This window comes from Micrasema longulum, unplaced genomic scaffold (genome assembly GCF_059751315.1).
Source record: "Micrasema longulum isolate JH-2025_06_02 unplaced genomic scaffold, ASM5975131v1 h1tg001635l, whole genome shotgun sequence".
NCBI lineage: Eukaryota > Metazoa > Arthropoda > Insecta > Trichoptera > Brachycentridae > Micrasema > Micrasema longulum.
Genome location: NW_028278815.1, coordinates 111519 through 139025, shown reverse-complemented (window position 1 = coordinate 139025; position 27507 = coordinate 111519). Strand labels below are relative to the sequence as shown.

At 31.8% G+C, this 27507-nt stretch overlaps 1 protein-coding gene across 2 annotated transcripts; it reads right to left on the bottom strand.

Annotated features, from left to right (window-relative positions):
* Window positions 1-335: 335 nt before the first annotated feature.
* Window positions 336-27329, bottom strand: LOC148274502 (uncharacterized). Of its 2 annotated transcripts, XM_088237007.1 has the most exons (11): window positions 27202-27329; window positions 23909-24480; window positions 20411-20486; window positions 18238-18305; window positions 16961-17069; window positions 9479-9542; window positions 9099-9188; window positions 5771-5893; window positions 4494-4556; window positions 1793-1858; window positions 336-1684 (listed from the first exon to the last, which is right to left on the bottom strand). In XM_088237007.1, the coding sequence occupies exons 2-11, from the start codon at window positions 24420-24422 to the stop codon at window positions 1649-1651; spliced, it is 1209 nt and encodes a 402-aa protein (XP_088093133.1). In that variant the 5' UTR covers window positions 24423-24480; window positions 27202-27329; the 3' UTR covers window positions 336-1648. The 2 variants fall into 2 exon arrangements, with proteins under 2 accessions (XP_088093133.1, XP_088093134.1); XM_088237008.1 differs by lacking the exon at window positions 4494-4556.
* Between the last annotated feature and the right edge of the window lie 178 nt (window positions 27330-27507).

The window sequence follows — 27507 nt, the reverse complement described above, 5'->3', positions numbered from 1 at the left end:
CTTAATTTTATATTAATATAAAGTTTCATAGTAAAAAAACAAGTAATTTGGATATTCTCAACTTTGTTTACCTAAGTTACCTTGTGACGTTTGCCTATTAAAGAAGATAATTTTACAAATCGAATGACATATTTAACTTAGAACTGTCATTTTTAGGGTTAGTGAGTTTTGCCTAAATGATGACAATTAGTATTTATCATTTACAGTTTTCCCTACCCTCTATAATTGAATCCGTCATTGCTGAAAATTATGATAATCATGGTCAATTTATACAGCACAATTTTTATGATCATAAGGAGACTCTAAAAACAAATTCTTAAAAATACACTCCATCATTGTGTTCAAACATTTATAATTTATTAGTTATTTATGAATTAAAGCTAAAAACATTAACATGAAAAGATATTGTGCTAAAATAACTTGAATTTTTCACTCTTTAATAATCACCGTCTTTATTTTTCACTTTTAAAATTCAACATCATCAACGTTCAAGCCATCTTCATCCAAAAACTTGCCTTCCGAAGGCAAGCTACCATCTGCAAGTCAAGTCCAAACTTCAGGCCATCGAGGATAAGAAGGCATTAGTGGAAACCTACTCTTCGGGCTCTGAACTAAAATCACCTTCTTTATTTTTCACTTTTGAAATTCGTTGTCCAAGCCATCTTCATCTAAAAACCTTCCTTCCGAAGGCAAGCAACCATCTGCAAGTCAAGTCCAAACTTCAGGCAATCGAGGACCAGAAGGCTTCAATGGATACCTGCTCTTCGGGTTCTGAACTAAGTGATGAGTATGTTAAAATACATAGTTGACACTATTTTAAAATAATAAATTATAGTAAATACTTATTAAAAAAACACATTGCCATTTTTTTGTATCCAGTTAATTTCAAGCTAACACATAGAATAGCAAGAACTCTCGTTATGCTGGAATACCAACAGAGGCTTGACAATCACAAAAATAGTCTGGCCAGCAGCCTAGATGTATGTGGGGAGGTTAGATGTCTTAATCACTTTACCGTTTTGGATTTGTCTAGGTAGAGAGCCTACCAGTTTGAATTAAAGAGATGTCACCCGATGAACGCTCTTACTCAAGAAATCCATTAAAATACCTTCAGTCTGTACCGATTGTAGATTCGACTTTTGTACATAATTGCTTCTAAAACAATTTATAAAATTATAGTATTACAATGCGTTTTTGTAAATATTTTATTTTGAATGAGGCTTAAGTCAAATGAACGACTGATCGAAGTGACAGTTTCACTGACTAATTATGTTGATTCTTGTCTCAATCGTATTATGTTTTAGTTATTTTCACAGATATCAACACTGCTGCTTTCCCGTTTTCTCTTTTGCTTGGATTTTTATGAATAGACAAAGTGAAACATAAAAAAATCTAAGTTTTAAATATGTACAAGAAAGCAAATAGCGTGAATGTAGAGTGTACATAAGTCGTGTCTGCCTGTAAAATGTAGGCATTTTCCTTAGCGAGGTGAGTGACGCAGAAGATGCGATATCAAAGGAGTCCATGGACCGAGGTTCTGACTCCTCAGTGGAACCGGCAGACCACCAGGAGTGCCTCACCAGTAACTCTGGACCGAGCGTTTCTTCCCTCAGAGACTCAGCATTCTTAAATGGCCTTACTTCAGCTCTCACAGTTGGCACAGCTGTTTCACAGGGTAGTTTAACTGAAAATGCAAACATAATAATTGAAAACCTAATCAGAAAACCAACCAAACTATTAAGCAATTTTGGCCTTCATGTACCATTTTATTTACAGATTTAATAATAAATACCTGTAGTCCGTTTAATGATGATTGGTGTACCAATTGCTGATGATGATTATTAGGCAGATATGTAAACTAAAATAAAATAAGAAATTGAAATATAATATAAATATATATGTGCTTTCTATTAACTTTTAAACCATTATCATGTAATAAAATGTAATTGCCTAGCTTGAAACGGGGTATGTACCCTTGTTAGCTGGGCAAAGTAAACATAAAATTGTATTTATGATAAAATGTATAAATAAATAAATACAGTGGTGCCTCGCATAACGAACGCCTCGCACAGCGAACGCTGCACACAACGAACTTCCTTTTCGTTCATTTCACGATTCATACAACGAACTTCGCTTCACACAACGAACTTCGCTTCACACAACGAAGTCGCCCACTTCACACGATCACTGCCGATTTATTGCATCCTTCCGCGCAGGCAGTCGTTAGTCACTGAGCAGTACGCTTAACTTACGCACGTGTCGCAGCAATCGTTGAAGAGGATGTAGAGGAGCTTATTGAGGAACACAAAGAAGAGCTGACAACTGAAGAGCTCCAAACACTTCTGGCCCAACAACAGGACAATGCTCAAAGGGAAGCGTCATCTGATAACGAGGAGCAACAATCAAACAATCAACCAATTTCAACTGCTGACATCAAGAACATCCTGGTCAAATGGAAAGCAGTTCAGGAGTTTACCAATGCCCACTATCCGGATTCCGCTGAAGCAAACAGGATTAACGACCTGTACTCCGATACTCTTGTCCGTTATTTCCGGCAGATGTTGAAGAAAAGAGAGAAACAAACGACTTTGGACAGGTTTTTCACTGCACCATCGGCCAAAAAGCGGAAAATGGATGAAGATGTGCAAGATTCGATTATTTCTTAAAATTAAAAAATGTGTGTTTTTTTCATTATGTTTTTAGATGTATCTAAATAAAAATAATAACAAAAAATTTATCTTTTTTTTATGTCATCTTACCATATTTTATGCTACAGAACGAATTATTTTTTTTAACATGTATTGTTATGGGAAAACGCGTTTCACATAACGAACTTTTCGCATAACGAACTTGCTCCTGGAACGAATTAAGTTCGTTGTGTGAGGCACCACTGTATATATTTATATACATTCGATTTCAACAAATTATTTTTATCAATATCAACTCATTAAATATTCAATCCTAATGCACAATAATATATAATACAGCATTCTCTAAACTAAAAAAAATAACCAAGAAACGATGAGAAAATAATGAGCCTATTGTGGCTTGATTCCAAATGTATCTCATAAATATTATAATGATTGTGTTGTGATATTTTTAATGTATTTTTTGCCAGTGCATTTAAACTTGGACCTATTTTTAAATGGTTATGCTCTTTTGCATCTAATAAACATAAGTATTGAGGAATAGCTGCCATCTACATAATCATGGGCTAGACAAACCAACAAAAAGAAACAAAAAAAAATCACTTACAGTAGTAAAAAAATCCATAATATATATTATTAAATAAATCGAAACAATAAAAAATAGATATTAACCACATACGTGGCTTGTCCTAAAAGTAATGTCAGTGATTTTGCTGTGAAACGAATACTCGTCACAGCGCGCTCGGACCGGTTGGGATTGGTAAAGAGGGGGGTCTGCTTACGCACGCACGGTCGCTATCTCCGATCTCCTGAGTAAGGACAGGCATTTTTGTGAAACTCATTTTCATCTCCCACGCAAGCCACGATGCAGAGCACTACGGAGCAATGGATTGCCTGACTCACTGACATTACTTTTCAGACCTTCCCTGTATATCAAATGGTTAAATAAATAAAATATTATATTATAGGTTTCAAATAAAAATAATAAATCTATGAGTTTAAAGGAATAACATGATGTTTTTAGTCCAGGTTACAATGAGGAACTTCAGCCCTACGGGAAATTGGATATAAAAAATGTTTCCTTTCGCGCGGTAAAAACAAAAAAAAAAAAATATATATTTTAATAAAAATGCACTACTTTGAATGACGTCACTGGTTCATATGAACCATCCAATGATATGAGAGTTTTGAAGGATATTCGGTTTGGTCACCGTAAACGAACCAATCGGAAGAACTGTCATAGAACAACCTCTGACGTCACACGCGGAGTTATTTCAGAAATACAAAACTTTAAAAATCATAGCGCTGATAATACGATATACAGGATGTTCATTAAACCCTGTCACATCCGTAACCACGATGATCAGTATGAGCAAGAAGACATATTGGCACATTAAATTATTTTTTTAGAACAAATAAAATTTTTAAAAATTAAATATCAAAAAAAGCAAATGGTTGCTTACTTCTGTAGGGGTGAAACGAGGAGGGCGGAGGGGGAGTCTAATACTGCGCCGTGCTCCCCTCACTTCTCCCTTGCAGAAGTAAGCAACCATTTGTTTTTTTAGATATTTTATTTTTTAAAATTTTCTTGGTTCTAAATATTTTTTTAAATATGCTAATATGTCTTCTTGCCCATACTGATCATTGTGCTTTTGGATGTGACAGGGTTTAAAAAACACCTGTATAAAAATAAAAAAAATAAAAAATTGACTTAGTTTAATATCCTATTAACAAATAAAAAAAATAAAAAAAGACACTGAACTTCCTCATTGAACGGAAAAAAAAAACAAAAAATGACAAGGACAAGGAGTGGAAAACATCGATACTACATGCAATTAAAATCACCTGATTATTATATGAGGGCTGTTCAAGTACAGGTGGTAGAGATTGCACCGATTGCACAAGACCCTGAAAGCATTAATCATCTAAATGAACAATATTTTATTTATGTTAAAGAATTTATTATGATGACCAATCGATTAATGTTTTTATTTTAAATACATAAATGGACTTTACACATTGTTAATTTTCCACCTTAACATACAGTTAGAAAATATTACACCAGTGCAGTGGTTTAATTATCACAACGCATCTAACTATTTTATTCCATTATTTTAGTGAAGTTTCGGATACACACAGTGTTTATAAATAATGCAATAAATATTATGTAAATTTTATACTATCGATTCCTCTCAAGCAAATTGATTATAATTCTTTAATGTGTAAACTTAACTTAAAAACATTGGGAAAATGTGTGCTGGTGTTTGTAGCCAATTCAATAAATATAGCGGCAATCTTACTAAATAAAGGATCTTGATAATAGTGGACTGTATACAATATTTATTTTAAAGCACAGTGCGCTCCGTGACGACCGAAGACTTCGAGAAAAAACGAAATAGAGAGAGATTATAGCCCTTGTGCTATCTTTATATACTATGCTATTAGTACCCACCAGAGTAACAATACTCTGGCAATCACAAAAATCAATAAGAATTTAAAGTAAGAACTATTAAAAAAAAAAACTTAACAAACATTATCTAGTAGACGGACAATTTGATTGAGATTTGATGGGTTTGTATAAAATTTTAAATGGCTGTTTAGACGTCTTTGATTTAATGAACCTCATAATTTCATGTACCTTTAACTCGGACCCGACAAATTAACAAAACATTATTTTATATAAACAAATCTAATAATTATTATATTCACTCGCCTATTCAGAGACTACATAAACTTGGCAATGAATTTAGCTCTATTGATATCTTTTGTTGTTTAATATCCAAATTAAAAGAAAGACTTATATTAACAATACAAACAATAGTATTGGGTCATTTAGCCATTTTGTGTTAAGAGTCCCTATTGTTTTTATGGTTTTATCTGTTTTAATTTCTTTCCATTGAATTTGTATTATTGTATTTATTTATTTTATACTCTCTATCACTATGTAGTTTATGGTTTATATTTACCATATCCGTGTATTTTTTATAATGTAAAAGCCCACTAGGGAGTTTAAATAAATAAATAAAAAACATATACCATTATAAATAGCTCTTTTATCTTTGTAAATATGGAATAAAATGTTTGGCAAAATAATCGTGAGACAATTAATTTTATATACTCACATTCTGCATGATTTCATAATGGGTGCCAGTAACATCCTTTGGTTGGCAATTTTGAATTAGATGGATAGTAGGTGCAGAATGTTGAACGGATGTTTGCTGCTCAATAATACGTACTGCCATTTTCTAAAATTTGAAAAAGATCATTTAGCATCACAATTGACTACAAAACCACACTTTTAGTCGAATATTTAACCAAAGAAACAAATTATCACGTCAAAGTACGTAGGTTTTCGCGGCCTTTCAGATTACCTTATCAGAAATTTTAGGTCGTCCCGAAAGCAACCAAGCTCGCCTGATGAAGGAGGCCATTGAAATTTATAAACATCTGTATAATATTAACAGAGATAGCGGAATGGGCCTCAAAACATTTCCGATACAACACAAACCTGCCAACTGCGGTACGGTACAAATTTCTTATACAACTGCAATACACTAAAACTACATTAGCCCAGCAAGGAGTTTCAATACACAGTATAATAACCCAGAAAAACATCACAAAAATTACCAGGTCGCTTTCCCATAGAGGTAGGTAAAGAGAATAGAATGTCACACCGCTACATCTTTACATAGAGACCTTACTCCCTCTACATTCATGCATGTTCTCATACACACATGTCAATTATTCAGACTTTTGACACGTTGTAAGAGGTAAGTATATATAAGAGGTTGAAGTAATTTATTTGGTCCCAGTTGGGCGACATTATAAAGGTAGGTTATCACAAACCAATAAGCAAATTTTTAAGATATAGAAGAATAATGAAGATAACCAAATAAAGTACCTACAAACAACTCACCCTTCACCAGTTTCGCTCAATCAGCAAGAACATGAGAATTCTCCAAAAGAATAAGATTATGTTGTATAAATTTAATTTTATGAACGACATCAAAAAACGTTATATGTAAAAAACTTTACTGTAAAATGGAACAAATATGACTCAAAGATCTGAACTCGTTAGTGAAATAAAAAATTTTAATAAAAGAAGCAATCTTCTACGTTTCATGTAACAAGATTAGTTAATATAAAAAAATCAGAATTCTGCCTGGCTTATATGAATAAATGGTTGACAGTAAATTTATCGAAGAAGTAAATATTCGTAACAATAATAATGACAACTGAAATAGATTCTTGATTGTTTTCTTCTCGCCGTAATATGGAATAATGTTGATTTTACGAAATAAAATCCGCAGATGGAATTTGATATGCGACGTCTTCGGTTGTTATGCTTGAACTCATGATTGGCTCAGTTGATGATTTCCCAGAAGATTGTTTGTCGACATCTGAATTCAGTAAATGATCGTCTGCTTCATTGCATTTGTTAATTTGCGTCTTATGATCTTGAAGAAAACTTTAGAATCTGACACCGACGGGTATTTACGAATAAACTTCATAATGATTAGTGATCCATTTCAGTGGCGGTATTTCCATAGAAGCCCATAAGCCGGGCTTGCCTATTAATTTTATTTCAAAATTACCAAATCTGGACCAAACGTTTAAAAATAATTCATTTCGTTGTTTAAATTTTGCGCCAAATGAGAATTAGAGATCTGTTCGACGTTGGTACTGTTCGCATCCCGAGATCCGAACCGTATGAAATCCGTGTGCGCGAACGACACTATGTCTTCTTATCTCGCTCACGCACGTGGGGTTCTTATGGGGCTTATTTCACGGTGCAATTCGCATGTAAACAAACAGTAAACTCATAAAATGTTTGTCTGTATATGTTGAATTTTATATGGGAATCTGAAGCCAGCTTCTTTAAGGTAAAGTTGGCAGAGAGCGCCTCTTGTATTTCGTATCGAACAAACTTTACGATTGTTTATTATGCTCTTTTTTACGGAATTTGATAATTTTAAACGGTTATTTTTACCTTAATTGATTAAAGACTCGTACGGGTTAAGATTTATGATAATTTACTTCATTTTGTGCAAACGTCATACATAAAAAGAATTCGGAGATGGCCGACGATTCTTTTTTATTTGCCTATCTACTTTCCTTTTCCTTTTCCAATATTCTATATCAATTATAATTTATCTTTATTATATTTATGTATCTATGGGTTCTGATAACTATTATTCAACTCTACGCATGCTATATTTTATTAATGTTACTTATTGGTAATGGTTGATATCTGAGGAATTACTTTATATAAAATAATATTGTGTTTTCTTTATTTCATTTATTTAAACGAACTCAGAAAGATTATCCTATGCATATTTTCATAAAATATTGTTATTCGTCATAATATACCTTTTGGATGCTTTGTAGACTGTACAACTGTAGTGAAGAAAGCATACATCATGTTTTCACACAAGTGAATTCATCATCATTCCTTTTCCGCACCTAATGGTGCATAGAGCACTGCAATCGCAGTGTATCTTGATCATTTTTGCTACATGAAGGTAAGATCATCAGTCTTACGATTCAAGTACCAGTCCAGGGACTATGACACATTCTAGTGTAAAAACACCTTTTTAAATAAATATTTCAAATCAACCATGTCGGGAATAGAACCCAAAACCTTTTGCATGGTAGGCAAATGCGCTGACCACTATACTATGAGGCCGTCAGGGAATTACACCACATGTGAATTAAAAATATATATATGGGCTTGCCTTACTCGTAAACCCTAGGCACGCTACTGATCCATTAAAATCATGGAGTAAATATAGCATATTGTAAAATCTTTATCATCGGACAAAGTAGATAAAAAGGTGTAGGAAAAAGAAGAAAGGGAGATAAAAGTGGAAGAAGGTAGAAAAAAAGTAGAAAAAGAGAACCTGTATAAAATACAATCTCATTAGAATATGATATCTCTCTCAACAAGAATTGCGCTAATAAATTAAAACAAATAGGCTTACGTTACGTTGAACGTTCCCTTTCTTGAAGGACTACATTTTTGAAATGTGTGGTTGTCTGCCCTTTGAGTCCTTCCGCGACAGCTGGACTATTCGTTCCGAGTTTTCAAATGGAAAAGAATTTATTTTTAGAGCACGGGCATCATATGGATGAGTAACTACCGCGGCCGTCAGATGGCGCTAAATCAGGCAACATAGAATTATATTCCAGTACTGAAATGCTTTCAAAAACGGGGAACGTTGGACTTGTTTTTTACAACTTACAACGTCCATTTTAAAGTATGTGTTGAATTTGGTCATGTCAAGTTCTTTCTCGGTCTTCCCTGTGTTCTGCATTTCAATGGTGAAGACATCTATGTGTGTATTTAAGAAATTAAATATTAAATTTTATTTACATATTTTTTTATACATTTTAGAGAAGTTCCGCCATATTGTGCGTTTGTTTATTAAAGATATATAAGAAATATATTACCTCTGGTACTAGAATAATTTTCAATACATCATCCTGAACTCTGCTTACTGACTTTAGCAAATGGTTGAAAGCAGCTTTCATCCTCAGATACTAAAATTAAATAATAAAAAATCTAATTCAAGGCCGTGATACCATTACACAACATATTATAAACGCAGTTAAATATTATTAAATAATATAATAGGATCTTTTCACACTAAAGAAAAAACACTGAGCAGAAAATTATATTTTTATGACACTATACAAACTTTCTAAAAGGTTTCGGAAATAAGGATTTAAAAAAAATATTTAATAAATTTTTAAGTTTATATGATTAAAAGACCTATTAGTTTTATTACCGATTAGTAATCTTATTAAAATACAATAGTATTATAACTTGCCTGATCATCTTTCATCTTGCATTCCTTTTTTAATTCAATTACGTTCTGTTCGAGTAGTTTGCATCTAAAAAACATGAAAACAATGAGTTATTCGAGTAAATTTGATATGTATATTTTTTAAATCTTGATTGTGTTCTTATTGAACAAATACTAATTATTATTGATATTTATTCTAGAAGTAATTTTTCTTAACTTATTACTCTTTTGATTTTGTAAATCAAAAACTGTATTTGTGTATGAATAACAAATAGCAGACTGTTACACTAGTTCGTGTCATGTAAACTTAATAGCCATTTTGGTAAGAATTTGATTTTGTATAAAATATTGGCAGCTAACTGAACAGGTTTTAAAACTATTTTTAAGATTATAATACAATTTGGAAAGTAAAAAAAAAAATGCTATATTGAACATAACAACTAATTTTTAAAAACTCTCAACCATTCTGTAAATAAATATCATACGTTAATTAAATTGATGTTCTTTTTAGATATTTCTTACTAAAACTTCATAATTAATGATTTTGATTAAATTATCAATAGAATTTTTAGGTTGAGTTTTATTATTTTTTTACTTATTGACCAATGAGAGTTATCACTTAACACGTTAACTACCGGCCTAAAATATTGAAATCTTGAAAAAAAATCAAACATATTTGATTATCATATTGGCTCGGAGATCAAATAATAAAAAATGCAAAACAAGGCAAAAGAATATGTCTGTATATTTTTGTGTAAAAATGATAACTCCGCCAATAGGCAGAGTTGGGAGTGAACCTGTTTAGTAGACCAGTCTTGAAGATACCTACTTAAGTAAAAGCGCTCATTGGTCAATAAACAAAATAATAAACCTAAGCGAAGACATTTCATTTGTCATTTTTATCAAAATCATCACTGTACATTTAATCAATATGGATTTTTTTTAATGTTTTGTTTGTGCCAGTCCTAAAAAGGACCAATCTATCAATAGCAGCACACAGTGACATCTGGCTGGAGAGGCTAAAGAGACAGCTGCGAAGGGATCACCAACTGAAATAGGTAATCGACTGCTTAGGTCCCATATAGGACTTCACGGTAATAGTGCCGCATCACCATTGCATTGTCTTCCGAAGGTGGACAGTTGTTGCCAGAGATTATCATTATATATCTGGTCAACATGTTTTAGTTATCGGTATTATATATTTTTGGAATTAAGAGAAGAATATTTATAGCCACCTGTGCTGCCATTTTTTTTTATGCAACAGTTTAAGGCAATCAAAATCTTTACAAATAAAAACATTTTCATCAAGCATTTTTAACACCACTTGCTCTATTGATTTGAAATAAGTTACACTAGATATTAGTCTAGCCAGAAATCCAGTCTTTTGTCTACAAACATTTGGACTAACTAAAAATATTGTAACACACTAGATACGTTTTTTGATTTGGTATTCTGTCTTTTTTAAGGTTTATCCTCTTGTAGACCGAATGAATCTTATGAAGTGTTTAGGTTTTAAAAAGAAATCCTCATTCAATTTTATGCCAGCCAAATCGAAAACTAACCAAATAAAATGGACATAGATCATAAAACGAATAATTTTCACAGCACATGAGATAAGATAATATATTTATGGAATATTAGGGTTAGCGAAATTCCAAAACTAGCCGAAGGACAGAATGTGTCGCAAAACTAATTGTGCTTATATTCTTTTATGCCAGACATTCGCATCATACTTATTTGTTAATTTCAATCTTACAAAATAACATTTTAAAATTGATTATTATGCTTCCATTGCACTGTCATAAAGTGGAAGTTATTTTTAAAAATACATTTAATTATAATAAAGTTAAATTTTTACCCACAACCACATGATGCATTATATACATTAATATGAAAACAAAATTTTACGCTTGCTGATTTACTATTATTTTCAAATCAGAATACATAAAAAGCCTCTATGGTGGTATATTCACTTCAAATTTGAAGCTCCATTTCGCTCCCACCAGTTGTACAGTTGTTTAGGACTGAATTTCTGTAATACACATTGTTGTCATCACCAACTTAAGGTTTACTTTGAAAAAAACTACTCCAAATAAGCTAATTGTCATGTATTTGGGTTATTTAGATTTGTCTAAGCTAATTAAAACACAATATAACTAATAGATTTTCATTAATTTAAGAGCCGAAAAAAAACTAACTCACCACATCTAAGCTCATTAATAAAAAAAACACAATAGAAATATTTCTTTGTAACACATTTTAAATAGGTTAATGCATATTATCATGATAAGATTCATAAAAAAAATTGTTTCTGTTTTGTTTTTCAAAAGAGAACGAGAAGACACAACGAAAAAAAAAAACAAATCAGTCAATAATGTATTCTCCTTCATTATTTTACAACAAATTAGCTAATAATGTATAGCATCTTCAAACAACTTCTGACAAACTCAACATATCGTAATTATCCTTATTTTCTCTGAAGAGGCGTAAGCTTTTTCAGCACCCGCCTTCCACGGACTTTTGACATACCAAGATGATGATCTAGGATTCTCAAAATAGATGTAGCTATGTATATATCCGTAGTCAAATGGCAGAAGGGACCATCTGTATTTTCAAAAATGTTCAGGAGAGCTGAAATAAGACCTTGATTCAATCTACAAACCAAAATATTTTAGTCTTTTGTTCAGTTATCAAATATTCATTGTCTTTTTAAATATTTGTTTCAATTAATTTTTTTTGGAGATATACTACCACTTTTGATAGCTTTTTTTTCTTCAAACAGGTATCCTCTAATGTGAGTTTTTCAACTTTTTCAATAAAGCTAAAAGAGGAAGTGGCATCCAGTGTGGGGATCGTCTTCAATTGACTTTCTGTCATCTCCGAAAAGACCATACCATTTATAAATCATGGTTTCCCGGGACAAGAATCCCTTTATACTGCCGACATCCCTTTCAAAATGAGTTTAGTGAGAAATTTCATGACAGCTCGAAACATCATTTTATCCATAATCAATATTTTTTGCCGATTGACTTACTTATTCAGATGTAACTTGGAAACTATTTACTCATTATATCAATACTAGGTTTATTTAAATATATTAGTACCCACCCACTGGCAACCCATCCATTCCGCCAATTTTCGGACCTACTCTCGTAGCATAGTAACATTAAGAATGCCTACAATAGAAGTATTCATTTATGTTTACAAGTTATAAGGATTTTTCTTAGAATTATTGAATTCAAATGAATATTTCAAATTTTTTGTTTACACCGTAGATGTAATTTCCAGAATTGAACATTTTAATAATGAGATACTGTATCCATCACTGATCAGTGTCAATTTTTTTCCTGAACCTCCGGTGGAACCTCAGTTTGATTGTATGTAGATACGAATAATAAAAAAAAAACTAATTCAATAGCAGAACCAACGGGAAAATATGCTACACTTAAATATAAAGCCACAAACCTTCAGACTAAAAAACGCAGCATTAACTTAGATATATATGTGACAAATGATGCGCTAGTACAACTACAAAGTTAGGATTATTAGTATGTGTCTCGCTTATAACTGTATTCTTAGTCTTACAGGACATGTAAACCAAATATGTTATGTTTTGCACCATAACAAAACTTTGTTTGCAATATCATGTTATATTCCATTTAAAAATGTTATAACCATGTACATATTCCTAATTATAATAAAAGTACATAAAAGAAATTATGTATGAATATGAGATATGTTAAGGATTTGAATATTGGGAGAGGTACATCGCGGAGGATCTGGATTTAGGTATGGTAGAAGTTTGATTAAATTTACTGAAACTATTCAAGTTACACAGAAAGATCGTTTAACATTGATAAGGTTGTAGTTTTTTATTTAGTGAAAGCACTGCGAGGAAATGCAAAAATACGCCTTAAATTACTGTGACATACAAAATATCAAATCTTTTAAGTAGTCAAAAGCAAAATAAAAAAATTGAGGCCTAATTATTACTAGAAATTTGAGGAATATTAATAATATAAAATGTGAAATGTTTATAACTTTTGTTTATTATTAAAAAAGATCATTTAAATAAAGAAAACATGATTGAAATTATAATATTTACAAAAAGTATGTTTATTATTTGTATTAATACTTGCCAGTTTTATATGTACTTTAAAAAAATACATTACTAGTATAAAAGAGTTTTTTCGATAGTTGAAAATTCTTAAACTAAACATTACGTTTCGATTGGTAGACTGGGCCGAGATTCGTTTCTCTTAAATCTAGTTACATAAGTAGTCTCAAAAGGTGTGAACAAAGGAAAAAAGAGTGCATATGCAAATTCGGCATAAAAAAACTATACAATATACCACCTTCTGCCATATTTAGGAAGAAAATGTCACGTATAAAAGTTACACTTTAGTAATATTTTTGGCAACCTTCGCAGACTTCATTTTTGCAGAAAATTTTTACTTTTTTAAATATACTAAATGCTAGACGTTTTAATAAAATAAATTTAGCAACTTTATTTTTAACTACTAATTTTATTTTATTTTTCTACTTTTTGTTTAGGGTGTGTAAAATTAGAGAACATTTACAAAAATGGCAAACTTTTTAAGTGTGTGTGACAAAGATAGAATTTTAGCCCAGCCAGAATCTGGAGTAAGGATACCTTTCGATATATGTAATAGAAGCAATGTGAAAAGTTATTTTCATTTCATGTTTTCCACCAATATTATCACTACAGACAAATGGCACACATCTGTATGCTAAATACAAATTGGCAGCTTTGATCCAGCAAAAGTAATCACATAAAAGCTCAAACAATATTGAAAGATGAAAAAAAAAAACAATATTATCACTACAGACAAATGGCACACATCTGTATGCTAAATACAAATTGGCAGTTTTGATCCAGGAAAAGTAATCACATAAAAGCTAAATAATATTGAACAATGAAAAAAACCAATGTTCAGAACGAAAGTTTTATTTTATTTTTAAAATGCTTCTATTGGAGGTTGGACCCGTGGATGTCGGTGATTGCAATTTAAGGGTTTCTATAAATGAGATACGAGACATTTTGTATACACGCCGATAGTTGAAAAGATCTCGCCAAGGATAAATTAGAGTGGAGAGGTGAGGTAAAAAAGGGCACAACCTGGGAGAGTGAGAGACGTGGTCGACTGTCCTAGTCCCTTCCAACTGGTGTCGCATACCATCATCTTCCCGAGATGGGAGGTAGCCAGAATAGGCGAGCTCAACAATTACACAGAAGCCGTAAATATATTTAATCTGTAAAGCAGAGAATTTGATATTGATGCTAAACTGAATTTAACACAATATGTATATGATTCCCGACACAATCAAGTGGACAGCGGTTTTTCATTTAAAAAATACACATTTTGAAGTAATAATTCAATGATTTTTGCAATCCGGTCTATTTAAATTTTTGTAAACGTCTATTATTTTTTGATTTTCAAATTTTTCTTTGTTGAAAGTGAGCATTTTTGTGATATTTAATAAAATTAATAAAATAGATACATTATGTATTTTTTAGTTTTAAATTATTTTTTTGTTTTTGAGTATATTGGTTGAAAATTATTGGATTAAATGCTTTTTTACTAGTAAAATCATGTTTTGGTAAATTCAACAGCGCACATCACGATATAAAATATTTGATTAAGAACGTTACACGTCTTTTGAGACAGCTTTCAATTCAAAATGAAAATCTTCCATAACATCTAGGCCCAGCCCGGTAATATATATTTTTATTAACGTTCCACTCTCAAAGAACTCAATCTTCATGATTCGCAATATGAAAAAGTTTGTCGCTCCAGAGCACAATATTATATGTCGCGCAATTATTCATGACTCAATAAAAAATGCTTACTATCTTACCATTGGATTGAGGAAGAACATTTCTTCAGTATGTATGCTTAAGTTTGCTGGAATTTTGAGACATTTAATTAATATTAATTACTTGGTAAAAAAAAAAAACCTAATAAAGAACATTCCAGTTCTCTGCTGATGTCACTGTCCAGGGGATTTGATAAAAGGGTTTTTTGTACCGTTCAATAAATAATTATAATTTAGCAATTCTCTTAAGATTTGCTACACAGTTAAAGTTATTGTTTAACTTTTATTTTAGTTTTTTTATGCATTAAGTATAGATAATAAATAATTAACGTACTTTTAGACCCCTCTTATGGTAGTGATGACGAATTCCAAAATATTTTTAGATGCAGAAAAATCTTGAATTTTATAAAATTATTTTTAATACATAATGGAGGTGTTTGTAACAAGGGAAAAGGATATTTGAGCAAAGGTTCTGAGAGATAAAACAGGCGTTATGTTAGTTAGCTGATAGTAGTTTCAGTTATGAATAAATATATACGTATATAAAATAGTTAGGTATGCAAGTTCAAATAATAATACAAGAAAAAATACAAACTTAAAAGAAAAATTATAAAACAGATTTTTCTGCACGACTCAAAACCAAGATGAAAAATCAAAATAAGTGTTTTAAAATTATATTTTTCTACAAAAAGAGAAAACATTAGTAAAACAAAATGAAGTCATGGTGCGAAAAGAAATGCTATAGAATTGGTTCCATATATTTTCACTTATGCTGCTAATTTCTAGAGAATAAACTTTACTAAATCTTTTACAACTTTCTAAAATAAGTGATAATTTTTATAATATATAGGTATATTTCAATGAGAAAAGGATCTATTTGTCCTTCTTTCTCCTTTTTATACATATAAGAAAATAATGGTTCAATCTAAAGGAGCAAACGGTCTGTGAAAATCCAAAGAAGGTGTGAGAATACGAAACGAAAAATTCATCATTTGTGTAACTTGAACATTTATGAAATGAAAACAATCAATAGTGAATTTTTACATTTAAATGAAATTTGATGCTTTAAAAAAGATAAAGTTAAATAAAAAACATATTTTTGTTTTATATATAAGACTTTCATGCATGTAATTTTTTTTTTTTAATAATACATGTGGTAAAAGTATTTTCCCTACAGTACTGTTAGTACGATAATAGAATCAGAACATCAATTCCTCAAGCGTAAGAATATCTTACGCTCCAGTCACCCGTTCAGGTAACAAAAGAGGTGATTGAAGTAATAAACATTTTACAACTACCCGGTTGGAAACTAAATAATAGACCTAGTGGATGGTAACCAAATAGTGGACATATCGTCGCTTTAGTTAGTTTTAGTCCAACAGACCATTTTTAACAAAATTTAGTTAAGTGTGAATTTAAAAATATAAAATAATGACTAAGGGATTTTTAATGAGTTTAGTATTAATTTGAAAGCTCTATTTCTGCAGATTTGTGTTTTGGACTGTTGGACAAAAACGATCTGAAGCGACAATATTCCTAACATGTACAAAATAATAAAATCAATTTATTTCATTGTGTGAATGTTGTTATTCAACATAGTGAATAAATTATGCTTACATAAATCCAATCAATTTTAATTTTCATAATAAAAATTACATAAAGACAAACCTTTGATTAATCCGATAACTTTCCTCTTGTGTAAGAGAAATGTCTCGATCCTTTAGTGAATACAAATTAAGTGGTACACCGGGATCAATTATTCCTTTCATCTCTGGACCTAAACATGTCGTGCAAAGGGGCAATCATAAATTGGACAAAACTTTGGAATACAATTGTTACACTCACGCATTACAGTAAACAACAAAATAGTTCTTGTGATTAAATTCAAATAGAATCAATAACTTTTGTACTCTCAATTTACAGAGGTAAATCAATAATGATTTCAGGATGTTCCTTATGGCTATCTAAGAAAAAAATATTTTATTTATACCCTCATGAAAATGTCTTTGGATACGCTTTATGAGGGCATTTGAAACTACAAAACATAGCCTCGTATGTTTATAACTCTTTGTAGCAAATCGCTTCATAACTCAACTTTATCTGTTTGTGTAAATGTTAATATACTCAAGATATCATTTCAAGTGAATACATTAGAGTACTCACTTGCTACTCCAACATCACAACCAATGTACTGGGCATAATGCTGCAGGCAGCGCCGGATCAAAAGTCGTTTACACGTGGACAGTACAATACAATATTGTCTCGTCCCAGCCTCGACCGCGCAGGAAAGGGGGTTGGGACAATACGAAAATTCGGTCGCAGTTCATACGTGCACGCTGCGAAAATGAATACACAGCGGCGTTTATCGCTAGTGAGTTCACGAAAAACATTAGTTATTTTATACCAAAATGTATAGGAGTTAAAGGATTATTTTGAGCAGGAGTGGCATGTCGAGCGAATCACTATTGTCATAGGGTCCTGTCTGTGCGTATTCACAAGAGATAGCCTGCCGGTCTATCTCTGCAACAATGTCCTATCCTAAAAATTGCTGTTTGTACATGGACAATGTCGAGTCCTGGTACAGAACAATATTGTATTGTTCACATGTAAACAACTTTTAAGGGCGCTAGCGCCCAGTTACTAACTAAAAAGGGACGGGAATATGCACATTTGTGAATGAATATGAGCATTTTATTCTCCCCTCCCTTGCGAGCAAGTGTCTGGTTCTTTGTGCCAACTGAACCTATGGTAGGTCCGGCTCTGGCTGCAGGCCTTTCAATGGAGCATTTATCAACAGAACACCACTTCCTTGAATTTGTTTTCGGAAATTTATGTTGCAAGTAATTCTTTACTTATGTTTACTTGAATAAAAAATGATTGCTTGTCTGAGTAGCAATTATTTTTACAATATATATTTAGGAGGTTAACAAAATTGATATACATACCTTGAATTTGTCTATTGGTGATTGGAAGACTGTACCTTTTATAAATCTCATCTATCAGGGAAGCCGAACTATAAGAGAATATTAAAGCAAACTGAGGTATGTATGATAACGTGTAATTTTTCATATGCCTGGGTGTTCTGTGCTATAACCACCACCGTAAAAAAAATACAAAAATAACAGACAATTTTTTTTATTTGAAAAGGATATATGGATGTGTAGGAATTTACAGAAATTATGACCTGTTATTAGCAGGTCTAAATTATCCTTTTTAGCTGTTTAATATACACTATTTTGCTTAAATTTAAATATTTAAAATAAGAAACATATCGTTGCCGTTCAGGCAAAAGTCACTAAACTCAGCCCAAAAAACATAATTTTGAGAAATAACAATTTGAAAGTTTGGAGACCAACAAAAAATCTTATTTTTTTGTTTTGGAGGTTTTGTGTATACAACATAATTGATTAATATCTTTTTAATAAATTCCGTTGGTAAATTTTTTCTTCTGATTCATTAAAAAATATCTGGAAGGTTTTTAATGAGGCAAGGTGGCTAAAATTTTATTAAGTGACTTTTGCTAGTTTATAAGCTGGATAATGCAAGCTATAAGAGTTAGTGAAACCAAAAAAATATTGGGAATAACCATTATAACGTTGAGGATAAAAATTCATATAAATTTGAAGAAATATTTAAAAAAATGTTTTTTTAATGTTTTAATATATAATTATATAAAGTCATATAGTAAAAAAAACCGAATAATTCGCATGTACTTGTCTTGATGACGTTTGCCTCTTAAAGAACATAATTTTATGTTTCCAATGGCATATTTAACTCAAAACTGTCATTTTTAGGGTTAGTGACTTTTACCTGAACGGAGACGATATGTACTGTCACCCGCGTAGTAAGATCCGCGTATCGGATATTGTTTATAATTTTTCCACATCTCTAAAATGGCCCTGAGTACATGTTAAAAAGGAGAGGAGACAGAATGCATCCTTGCTGGACTCCATATATGTCTTTATATGATTTTCTTGTCATATTAATCCTTTAAAATATTTTTTTATTTAATTATATTTTTACATTTATTTTTTAATTGCTTTAAACTTCTATTTTTAGGTATAATTTTTGTTTCCTTAATCTTATGTAAAAAGAAATGTAGGTATGTTTTTTTTAAATAATTGAACCAAATGTGTTTATAAATTATAAGCTTTGTAAAAGGCAATTTTCAGGTACATGTTAATAAAATAAAATAAAATATCCAATGTCAATTCATCATCTACTTTTGCTGTACCTTTTTTTTGTAAATTACAATGAATTTCCCCTAAGAAATTTTACTGACTAAATTGAATGTTCTAATATCAGTACCTATTAGCCAAAGCGGTGAGTATTAAAAAAAAAAAGAGGTATTATTACTATAAACAATCAAACCACTTTAGTGTTCTATGGTTGGACATGCTACCTAGGTTACATAACATTTTTAATCAAATTTTCAGTCATTCCAAGGTAGGAGAAAATTTAGGAACATTCTTTAGCCAATGTATTGACCAACTAAACTCAGTGCTTAACAGTCCCCGATTTATTTTTCCCATCATTCGTCAATCTATTATAGAACTTTGGACTAGGTGTGATAAGGTAAATTAGGTCATGGAAATCTTAGAAAGTTGTGCCATTAGACCACCTCATGGGGTGGATTTGGTTAAACACTGGTTTTGATTAATTTTAACGTTTTTATTTAATTTCTACCGTCACTTTTCGTTTAATAATCAATAGAAATAAATAGACTGAAGTCATGCAAAAAAACATGAAAAACTATCTGAAAAATTTCAATATGATATATTTCTTCATTTAAATGTTTAAAGATTTATTTATCAATTTTTTCCCATTATAAACAAAGATTAATAACAAAAATAAGGCAACCTCACTGGGGTTACCCGGGCTGAGGACACTTAACATTATACTTTTTTTTACAACATAACTTAATTAAATGGCTCCACACGCTTGCGCTTGCTAGCGCTTGGCTTGCCTCGCTGACGCTTTTAAGCGCTTGCCGCATTTGCAAGCATGAGGCTGCTGACGTTTAGCTTGTGTACGCTTGCCAAGCTTCTCGACAAGTGTCTGGAGGTACCGTGGTAAAAATATAATAATGCAATCACAGTCATAGTCATTTATACAAACCTTTTCCTGTCAGTTAAATCCTGGGGTACAAGAGGCGGGGGTTGGCTAACATCAAACATTTTTTTTGGTGGAGGTCCTGTAAAAAATCACAAGTATTTATAACGAAGTCAAGTTCAAAACTATTTTTTATTCAGTATATAAACTCCTTTAGAAACAAAAATTAAATAACTTAATGGAATAAAAACCGACTCTCAATTTGGCAATCAATATCCAATAGCCCGATCCTTTTCATCCTGTACATTAACAATCTCAAAACAGTCTTAAAATATCAATCGAGTATCTTTGCAGACGGCACCAAACTATTTGCAAACCTCTTTCCAAAATGTAGCATAGGCAAAAACAATTCTACGCATACTTACCTATAGGATGATGTCCAACTCAAACCCGTAGAGCATCAAAAAGATCTCTGCATAACCATATCAATGGATTTAAAATGGGAAGCTGACATCACATCTATCACCGAGAAAGCCAAGTCAATAATTTATTTGATTAAGAAGGCATTCCAAAATATTACTCCAGAGATATTCCTTAAAATATGCAATATCTATGTAAGACCTCTATTGGAGTATAGATACCAAATATGGAGTCTCTAATTCACTAAATACATTGAGCTATTGGAAAAAGTCCAAAGATGTGCTACGAAAATCCCCAAACTACCATGGTAGATTAAAAGCACTAAAACTTACAGCATTGGAACAACGGTAGAATAGAGGGGACTTATAAGATACTAAATGATTACTATGATGCCCCCTGCATGAAGTGTATCAATGAAAACCCAACATCAATTTACAGGGTCATAACTGAAAGCTCTATCATCCCAAATTCCATCTCAATCCCAAGAAAAACATCCTTTTCAGCAGGAGGGTTTCAGATGGGAATAAATTACCAGGCTAAGTATACATTCCATTTCGGTCAAACCAGTTCAAAAACAGTTAGGATACTTTTTTGAAGGAAGAATGCAGACAAAAAGCAGTACACGAGATATAGGTGTACCAGCAAAAGCTGCTTGCCTATGACAAATAATAACAAGAATAACCAGTGACCGACCGAAACAATATTTTCAGCCGAAACTGAAACTTCGGTCACCAATAATAATATCTCTAAAACAGCAAATACTAGCAGTACGTGGTTTAAGGAAGTTTTAATTTGTTAAAACAGTAAATAAATTAGGTTTATTTTTTTCACATATTTTGAAAGTAAATTTATGAGTTGATTAAAATATAAACCTAATAAAAATAAAAGAAAGTAAAATTAATATTGTACAAATACACTCATACATGTACAAAACCAGTGCTAGGTACTGAGTTGGACATGATGGTTGGACAAATTGGTAGGCAGAGAAGATAGAACAACACACACGTCTATATTGACATACATGCCCTTTGATTGTATCTTCTTTTGACATGAGCAGACTTGAAATTTTGGTTTATGTGAACATGACTCTCGCGACTCTTGGTCATTTTCACCATATATATATATCTGTTTTACCATTCTTTCTTCATCCATGTTTTCTACGTGATCAAACCATCTTAGTGACCGTTTCATAATCTTATCAATCACACCTGTCTCTGATATGCACTATCGTCTGATTTCCCCATTCGTAACCTTGTCATACATTGATTTCCCACACTACACACGAGATTCCTTTCCTACCTTTACTTTATTTACACATGCCCGCATCGTGATCTAGTGGTAAGTGCATTTGTCTATATTGTGGGAAGTTTTGTGTTCGATTCCCGGTAGGATAAAAAAGTAGAAGACTTAACTTAAATAATCCATTAAAAAAAACATTGAATGAGCCTATTGGAAGTGATGTGATCTAACTGACATTTCGAAGATGAGGTAAATACATTGCTTATAGACTATTTCTGTACTCAGTATATTCCTACAATCTTTTTTCCTGGTTCTTTATTTACAAAACAAATGAAAAATATCAAAATAGTTAAGCAAAAAAAAATATGCAAAAAGCTCATTGAGTAAACTCACTTTAAATACAAAAGTTGTGTCATTTTGTCAGTTTGTTTGCTCCACCTGATGCCTTAATCTGGAAGTTATTCGTTTCGTTAATTCATTCGTATCGTATGAGAGGGAACAAGAGCAAAATACGATTTTAATTGCGTAAGAGATGGATATATTGCACCATTAGGATGAAAACGACTTAACTCAAAAAAGCTTAAAATGAGTTAAGATCATAAAACGACTTCAATAAACATTATCCATCTTTCTGCATTTAAAAAAACGCAACATTCGAGTGGGAATAGGACAAAGCCGTTACATGGGTCTCTTTATTGCTCAGAGAATTTAGATTCCGTGTCAGTACGGAAGCGACGCAATTAGTGTCGTGTTTACATACTGTGTGAAGGACGCAACGCAGACAAACACATACTGACCGAAAGCCGGTTGAGTCGATTTTATTCCAATACAAATGACATGTTTACCTTATTAAAAAAAATATTAAAACAACCAATTCGGCTTTGTGATTGTGTCGTTCTGACTTACCGATAATCCTAGTGACTTATTTAACTTAATGTCATTTTATTATTTAAATTATCGAAAATCTTAGTAACTTATTTATGTTTATGTCATTTGAAACATCAAAAACATGGGTTTGGTGACCTGATATGACCCAATAAAATTTATGTCATTACCCTATTTATCAAAGTGCTTTTGTTTATATTAACATATTACAACAGAGATGAAGAACATTTAAGAGAAGGTAATATAGAAGTCCAGGCATCTACAGGGCTTATGACCTGTCAATTGCTGGTTTAAGTGGCCACTTTACACACTGTGTAACATTCACCATTCTGCCTATATTTGAACATCTATATTCCTTCAATTCTTTCATCTGTTGATGTTTGTGCAGTTAAAGAGCTGAAACCTTTATTTATGTAGGTGAGATTCAACTAATTGAATTATTTCCCTACATACTAGGCAACGCCTGAAACTGGCCACTTAAACCAGCCATTGACAGGTCATAAGCCCTGTAGATGCCTGGACTTCTATATTACCTTCTATTAAATGTTCTTCATCTCTGTTGTAATATGTTAATATAAACAGCTCCCCAGGGAGTTGAATCCAGTCCTTTTCTACAAAAATTTGGACAAACTCAAAATATTGTGCTTTTGTTTGTTTTTATTTCAATCTTATAATGACTCATTAAATAAACATCTTGTGTTAAATAATTATAGGTTTCAACCTATAATAATTTATTTTCATTCCGCTTTTTTTCATAGATTTATAGCTGAAAGCCTTCGGCATAATTTTTAACTCAAAATTTGGTGCTTACTTCGAAAAATACGAAATACAATCGATGAAAGAATACGAAGGTGTCACAATTTACATTCTTCTTTGGCGATTTCCCAAAAAAATGTTTTTTTGAGTTGAGTCGTTTTCGTCCGAAAAGTGCGATATGACGAATGAACGAATTTACAAAACGAAATTGACAAAATAAGTCTGCTGCAACAGGCTCAAATATGTAATGTAAAATTAATTTACCTGAGAAATCAATTGCAGGTCTTTTCAAAGCGGCAGAGCGAACATTTAGGGCTGGCCGGGGTACTAACACATTTTGGTTATTATTTTCCGAAATCTTCCCCGTTTTTTTTAAAAACTCTTCTTCTTGAAGCGATACATGTAGAAACTTGCAAAATTCTCTTTTGCAAGTACTGTTTACGTAATCGTGGCAGATATTTAGAGATTTCTCAGATGCCTTCTTGTACTTATTGTTCGGAGCCTTGGAGAATATGAACTTGGCGGTGGGAACGGCCTGGGCGTCTGACGGTGGCGGAGGCTGCTGGGGGTTGAAGGGCAGAGGGCTGACGGGTTGCGGCGGGGGGGTGGACGGTGGCGCAGGCGGACTGGGTCCCTGCGAATGCTCAGAGACACTCGCCGGAGTCAGTGAAGAACTCAATGGAGGACTGCTTTCTCTACGTGAAGAACTCAATTCACTGTCCGGAAAACTCACATTTAGAGAAGGAAACTCATCTTGTGTCTCTATGTGCTCTGCCATCTTGAGCTTGTCTAATAAAATTTTCTTCGCAATTTTTAACCTTTTAACAACTTATCACCTGTAAAAAAATAAAAATATTAAAATTGAAAACAGAAAAATTAACAGAAGGAAGAATAGAACAAATATGGATGTTCAAACATTAGCAGAATGGTAAATGTTACAGTGTGAAAAGTGGCCACTTAAGTGCGACTTGCTCATTTAAAAAATAAAATTAACATATATGACAAAATTGCCTTAAACAAAGCTTATAATGTGAACATATTTGGATTCATTATTTTTTTAAAAACATGTCACTTTTTACCCAAGATTTAGAAGCAAAAATTAAACCTAAAAATTATATAACACACTCAGTACTAGGTTAAAACAATTTTTTTTTTTTTTTTTTTTGAAAAAAGAAATATTTGCGTTCTTATGATTTACCCAAATATTTAATTTTGAGGGCCATTCTCAACGAGTTGTAAATAACTCACTATTAGAAAATGGAATCAAGTTGGGGTAGAGTGGGATTCGAACCACGGACCTTTGGTCTGTGAGTCCGAGACACTAGCCACGGGACCACAACCCGACCTACTATATTTTAAAATCAAATGAAATATTTTAAAGGATTAATATAACAAGAACATTATTAAGTATTGGTTTCGTAAAATAATTGTATTATGATTTTTTTATATGTTATATTTATATAGGTTATAATTAATATACCTTTATTTGTGACAGAATGTAAAAGGTTCATTTGACATGAATGAAAACAATGATTTGTATCTATAATATGATTTGCCAATTCATTTGGGTGATTTGGAATACATAGAACTAGTTGTGTTCTAATATTAAACTCATGTGTGGTATATACACACAAAGTGTTTTATTTTAAATATATTTGGGATTTAAAAAACATCAGATAATACAAAATAAAACAATGGGTATCATTTTTAAGTGCAGTAGCAGACTAACAAAAATTAAGGCAATGACAAAATGCCTGGATATTATGTCACTTGACCAGAGAATCAAATTTTATGCTACTAAAGAAATTTTTTAAATTGTAAAAGGGATTATAATCCAGATATTTTCAAGATAAATAATAATAAAAAAAATGTCATAAATATGCAACAAGAGGAGCCTAAAATATAAGGTTGGAAAAGAAAAAACAAACAAACTCCTCGATATGTTTATCTACGCATCAAAAGTGTCAAAAATTTTGTCCCACCGAGCAATTTTTCTTTTAATTACGATTTATTTAAATTTTTGATCATTTTGATGTTGGCACTTTTTCTTAAGAGCCTATTCAAAATATGAGGGAGAAATAAGTCAATTTTGAAGTCGAATTAAATTCCAACATAACAGTCAGTTTAATAAAATGAACGCCTAGATGGAAAAAATAATGTCGCTATATTCTGTCCTATAAACATATAAAAGTATCTAGGTGTCCAAAAGTTACCAATGTAAAAAATAAATTTAATTATTATATTTTTTCCATCTGTTTGAAAACGTATCGAGAGCCCGGCCTTATAATCGCTCAGTACTACTTCAGTAGATAAATGCAGACGATCATTAAGCATATCATTTTGACAATGGTTAAAAGTCATATAAAAATCATATTCAAGCGAGCTTTTTTTGCTTGAATTGGGATTTATTGGAGTTTATAATTGCTTGGAAGCCTATTTAAAATATATAAATGAGAACTATTTTAAATGTTAATGAAGTAAGGAATGTGAACTAATTTTGGCGGTCAGTCGTTGGTTTGTTTCGATCATATGATGTCGATATGGCAAGTAGGTAGAACATACCGAAGTAAGATACAGATAGTACAGAAGTTAAGTATACCGTCTTGATATATATAGATGAAGATAGCGTTCTTAATTGAGGCCCAGGGTTAAGTAAAAGCGGATCTATGATTACAATAAGCGGATCTATGATAAAATTGGGATGCTAAAAGAAGATCAACCGTGAAAGTTAATACTTTGTAATATTAGCCACAAATGCAGAATAAAAATTATCAATTTTACTATCTTACTCAGGAAACTAGAGCAGGTAAAAAAAAATAGCAAAACTTTGATAAATAATACATGGTAAAATGATGTCCCTTTTTTGTTAATTACGAAGTTGACATTTTGTGCAAAAAAGAAACATGCGACGTTCTGATGTCTCAGTGATTTGATACACAACTCCGGCCTCTTAAGTTAAAACAAAAATATGTATTGGAATACATACAATAAGATCAATAGGGTAGATTATATGGCACTGAGGCACTGTTTATAATATAAGGAACAAAAATCACCAATGCAAGTAAGTATTTGTATAAAATTGCACTTTAAACTTAAAGGTGAGTAACCCTAGGAGCGCAATGACAAATACAATGTCCTGATTACAGATCCTACTACAAATACTGAAATGTATTTAAAATGTAGATCGATATTGTTCGTATAAGTTCGGTTGAAATATGGCAGTATTTTTTTGTGGCAGACATTATTGCAATTGTTATTTTGTTGGACTCAAACGCATCGCAAAATTACGGATTAAAATAAGAGTTCGATTTCGATGTGGCAAATTATAAGACGAATGGTTTCAAATTCATGATATAATTACACACCGAAATGGATTTGTGTATGTAATGTTTTGTTTCAGTCCTGCAGTTATTGCACTGTACAAAACATGTCGGTTGACGTTTGACAGACACCCGGTACGCAGGTTTGGCTTGATTTGGACGATACAGTCTGTTATCGCGACAGCAAACACTCAAAAGTTAAAACATCCACTCGCTGTGATATTTTATATTACTTACTAATATGAATTCTGCTTGAGACGAGGTAATCCCAACAATTAGAGCACTTTTTGAGAAAAACTGCACTCACACACATATGTTTATGACATAAACTTTCACATATCCACAGATTATAATATAGTACAAGCATATAATATCTATTATATATGCTAAAGATTCTTTAGTCTATGACATAAACCAACACCACCTAGATTCAAGGCCTGCGCGCTGGGATAATGAAGGCCATTTTTTGACGTTCGTTAAGGTCAATTTTTTTTAGATAATGAACAGTTTACCTATTGGTTTTTCAAAAAATATGGCCCAAAG

What these genes read in the sequence shown, in the direction of transcription:
- LOC148274502 (XM_088237007.1), bottom strand. Translation starts at nt 24,422, where the DNA reads ATGGCAGAGCACATAGAGACACAAGATGAGTTTCCTTCTCTAAATGTG. An exon ending in ATTATGAAATCATGCAGAAT is followed by an intron (nt 4,557 to 5,770) that starts GTGAGTATATAA and finishes TAATGCTTTCAG; the next exon opens with GGTCTTGTGCAATCGGTGCA. An exon ending in CATCATTAAACGGACTACAG is followed by an intron (nt 1,685 to 1,792) that starts GTATTTATTATT and finishes TTGCATTTTCAG; the next exon opens with TTAAACTACCCTGTGAAACA.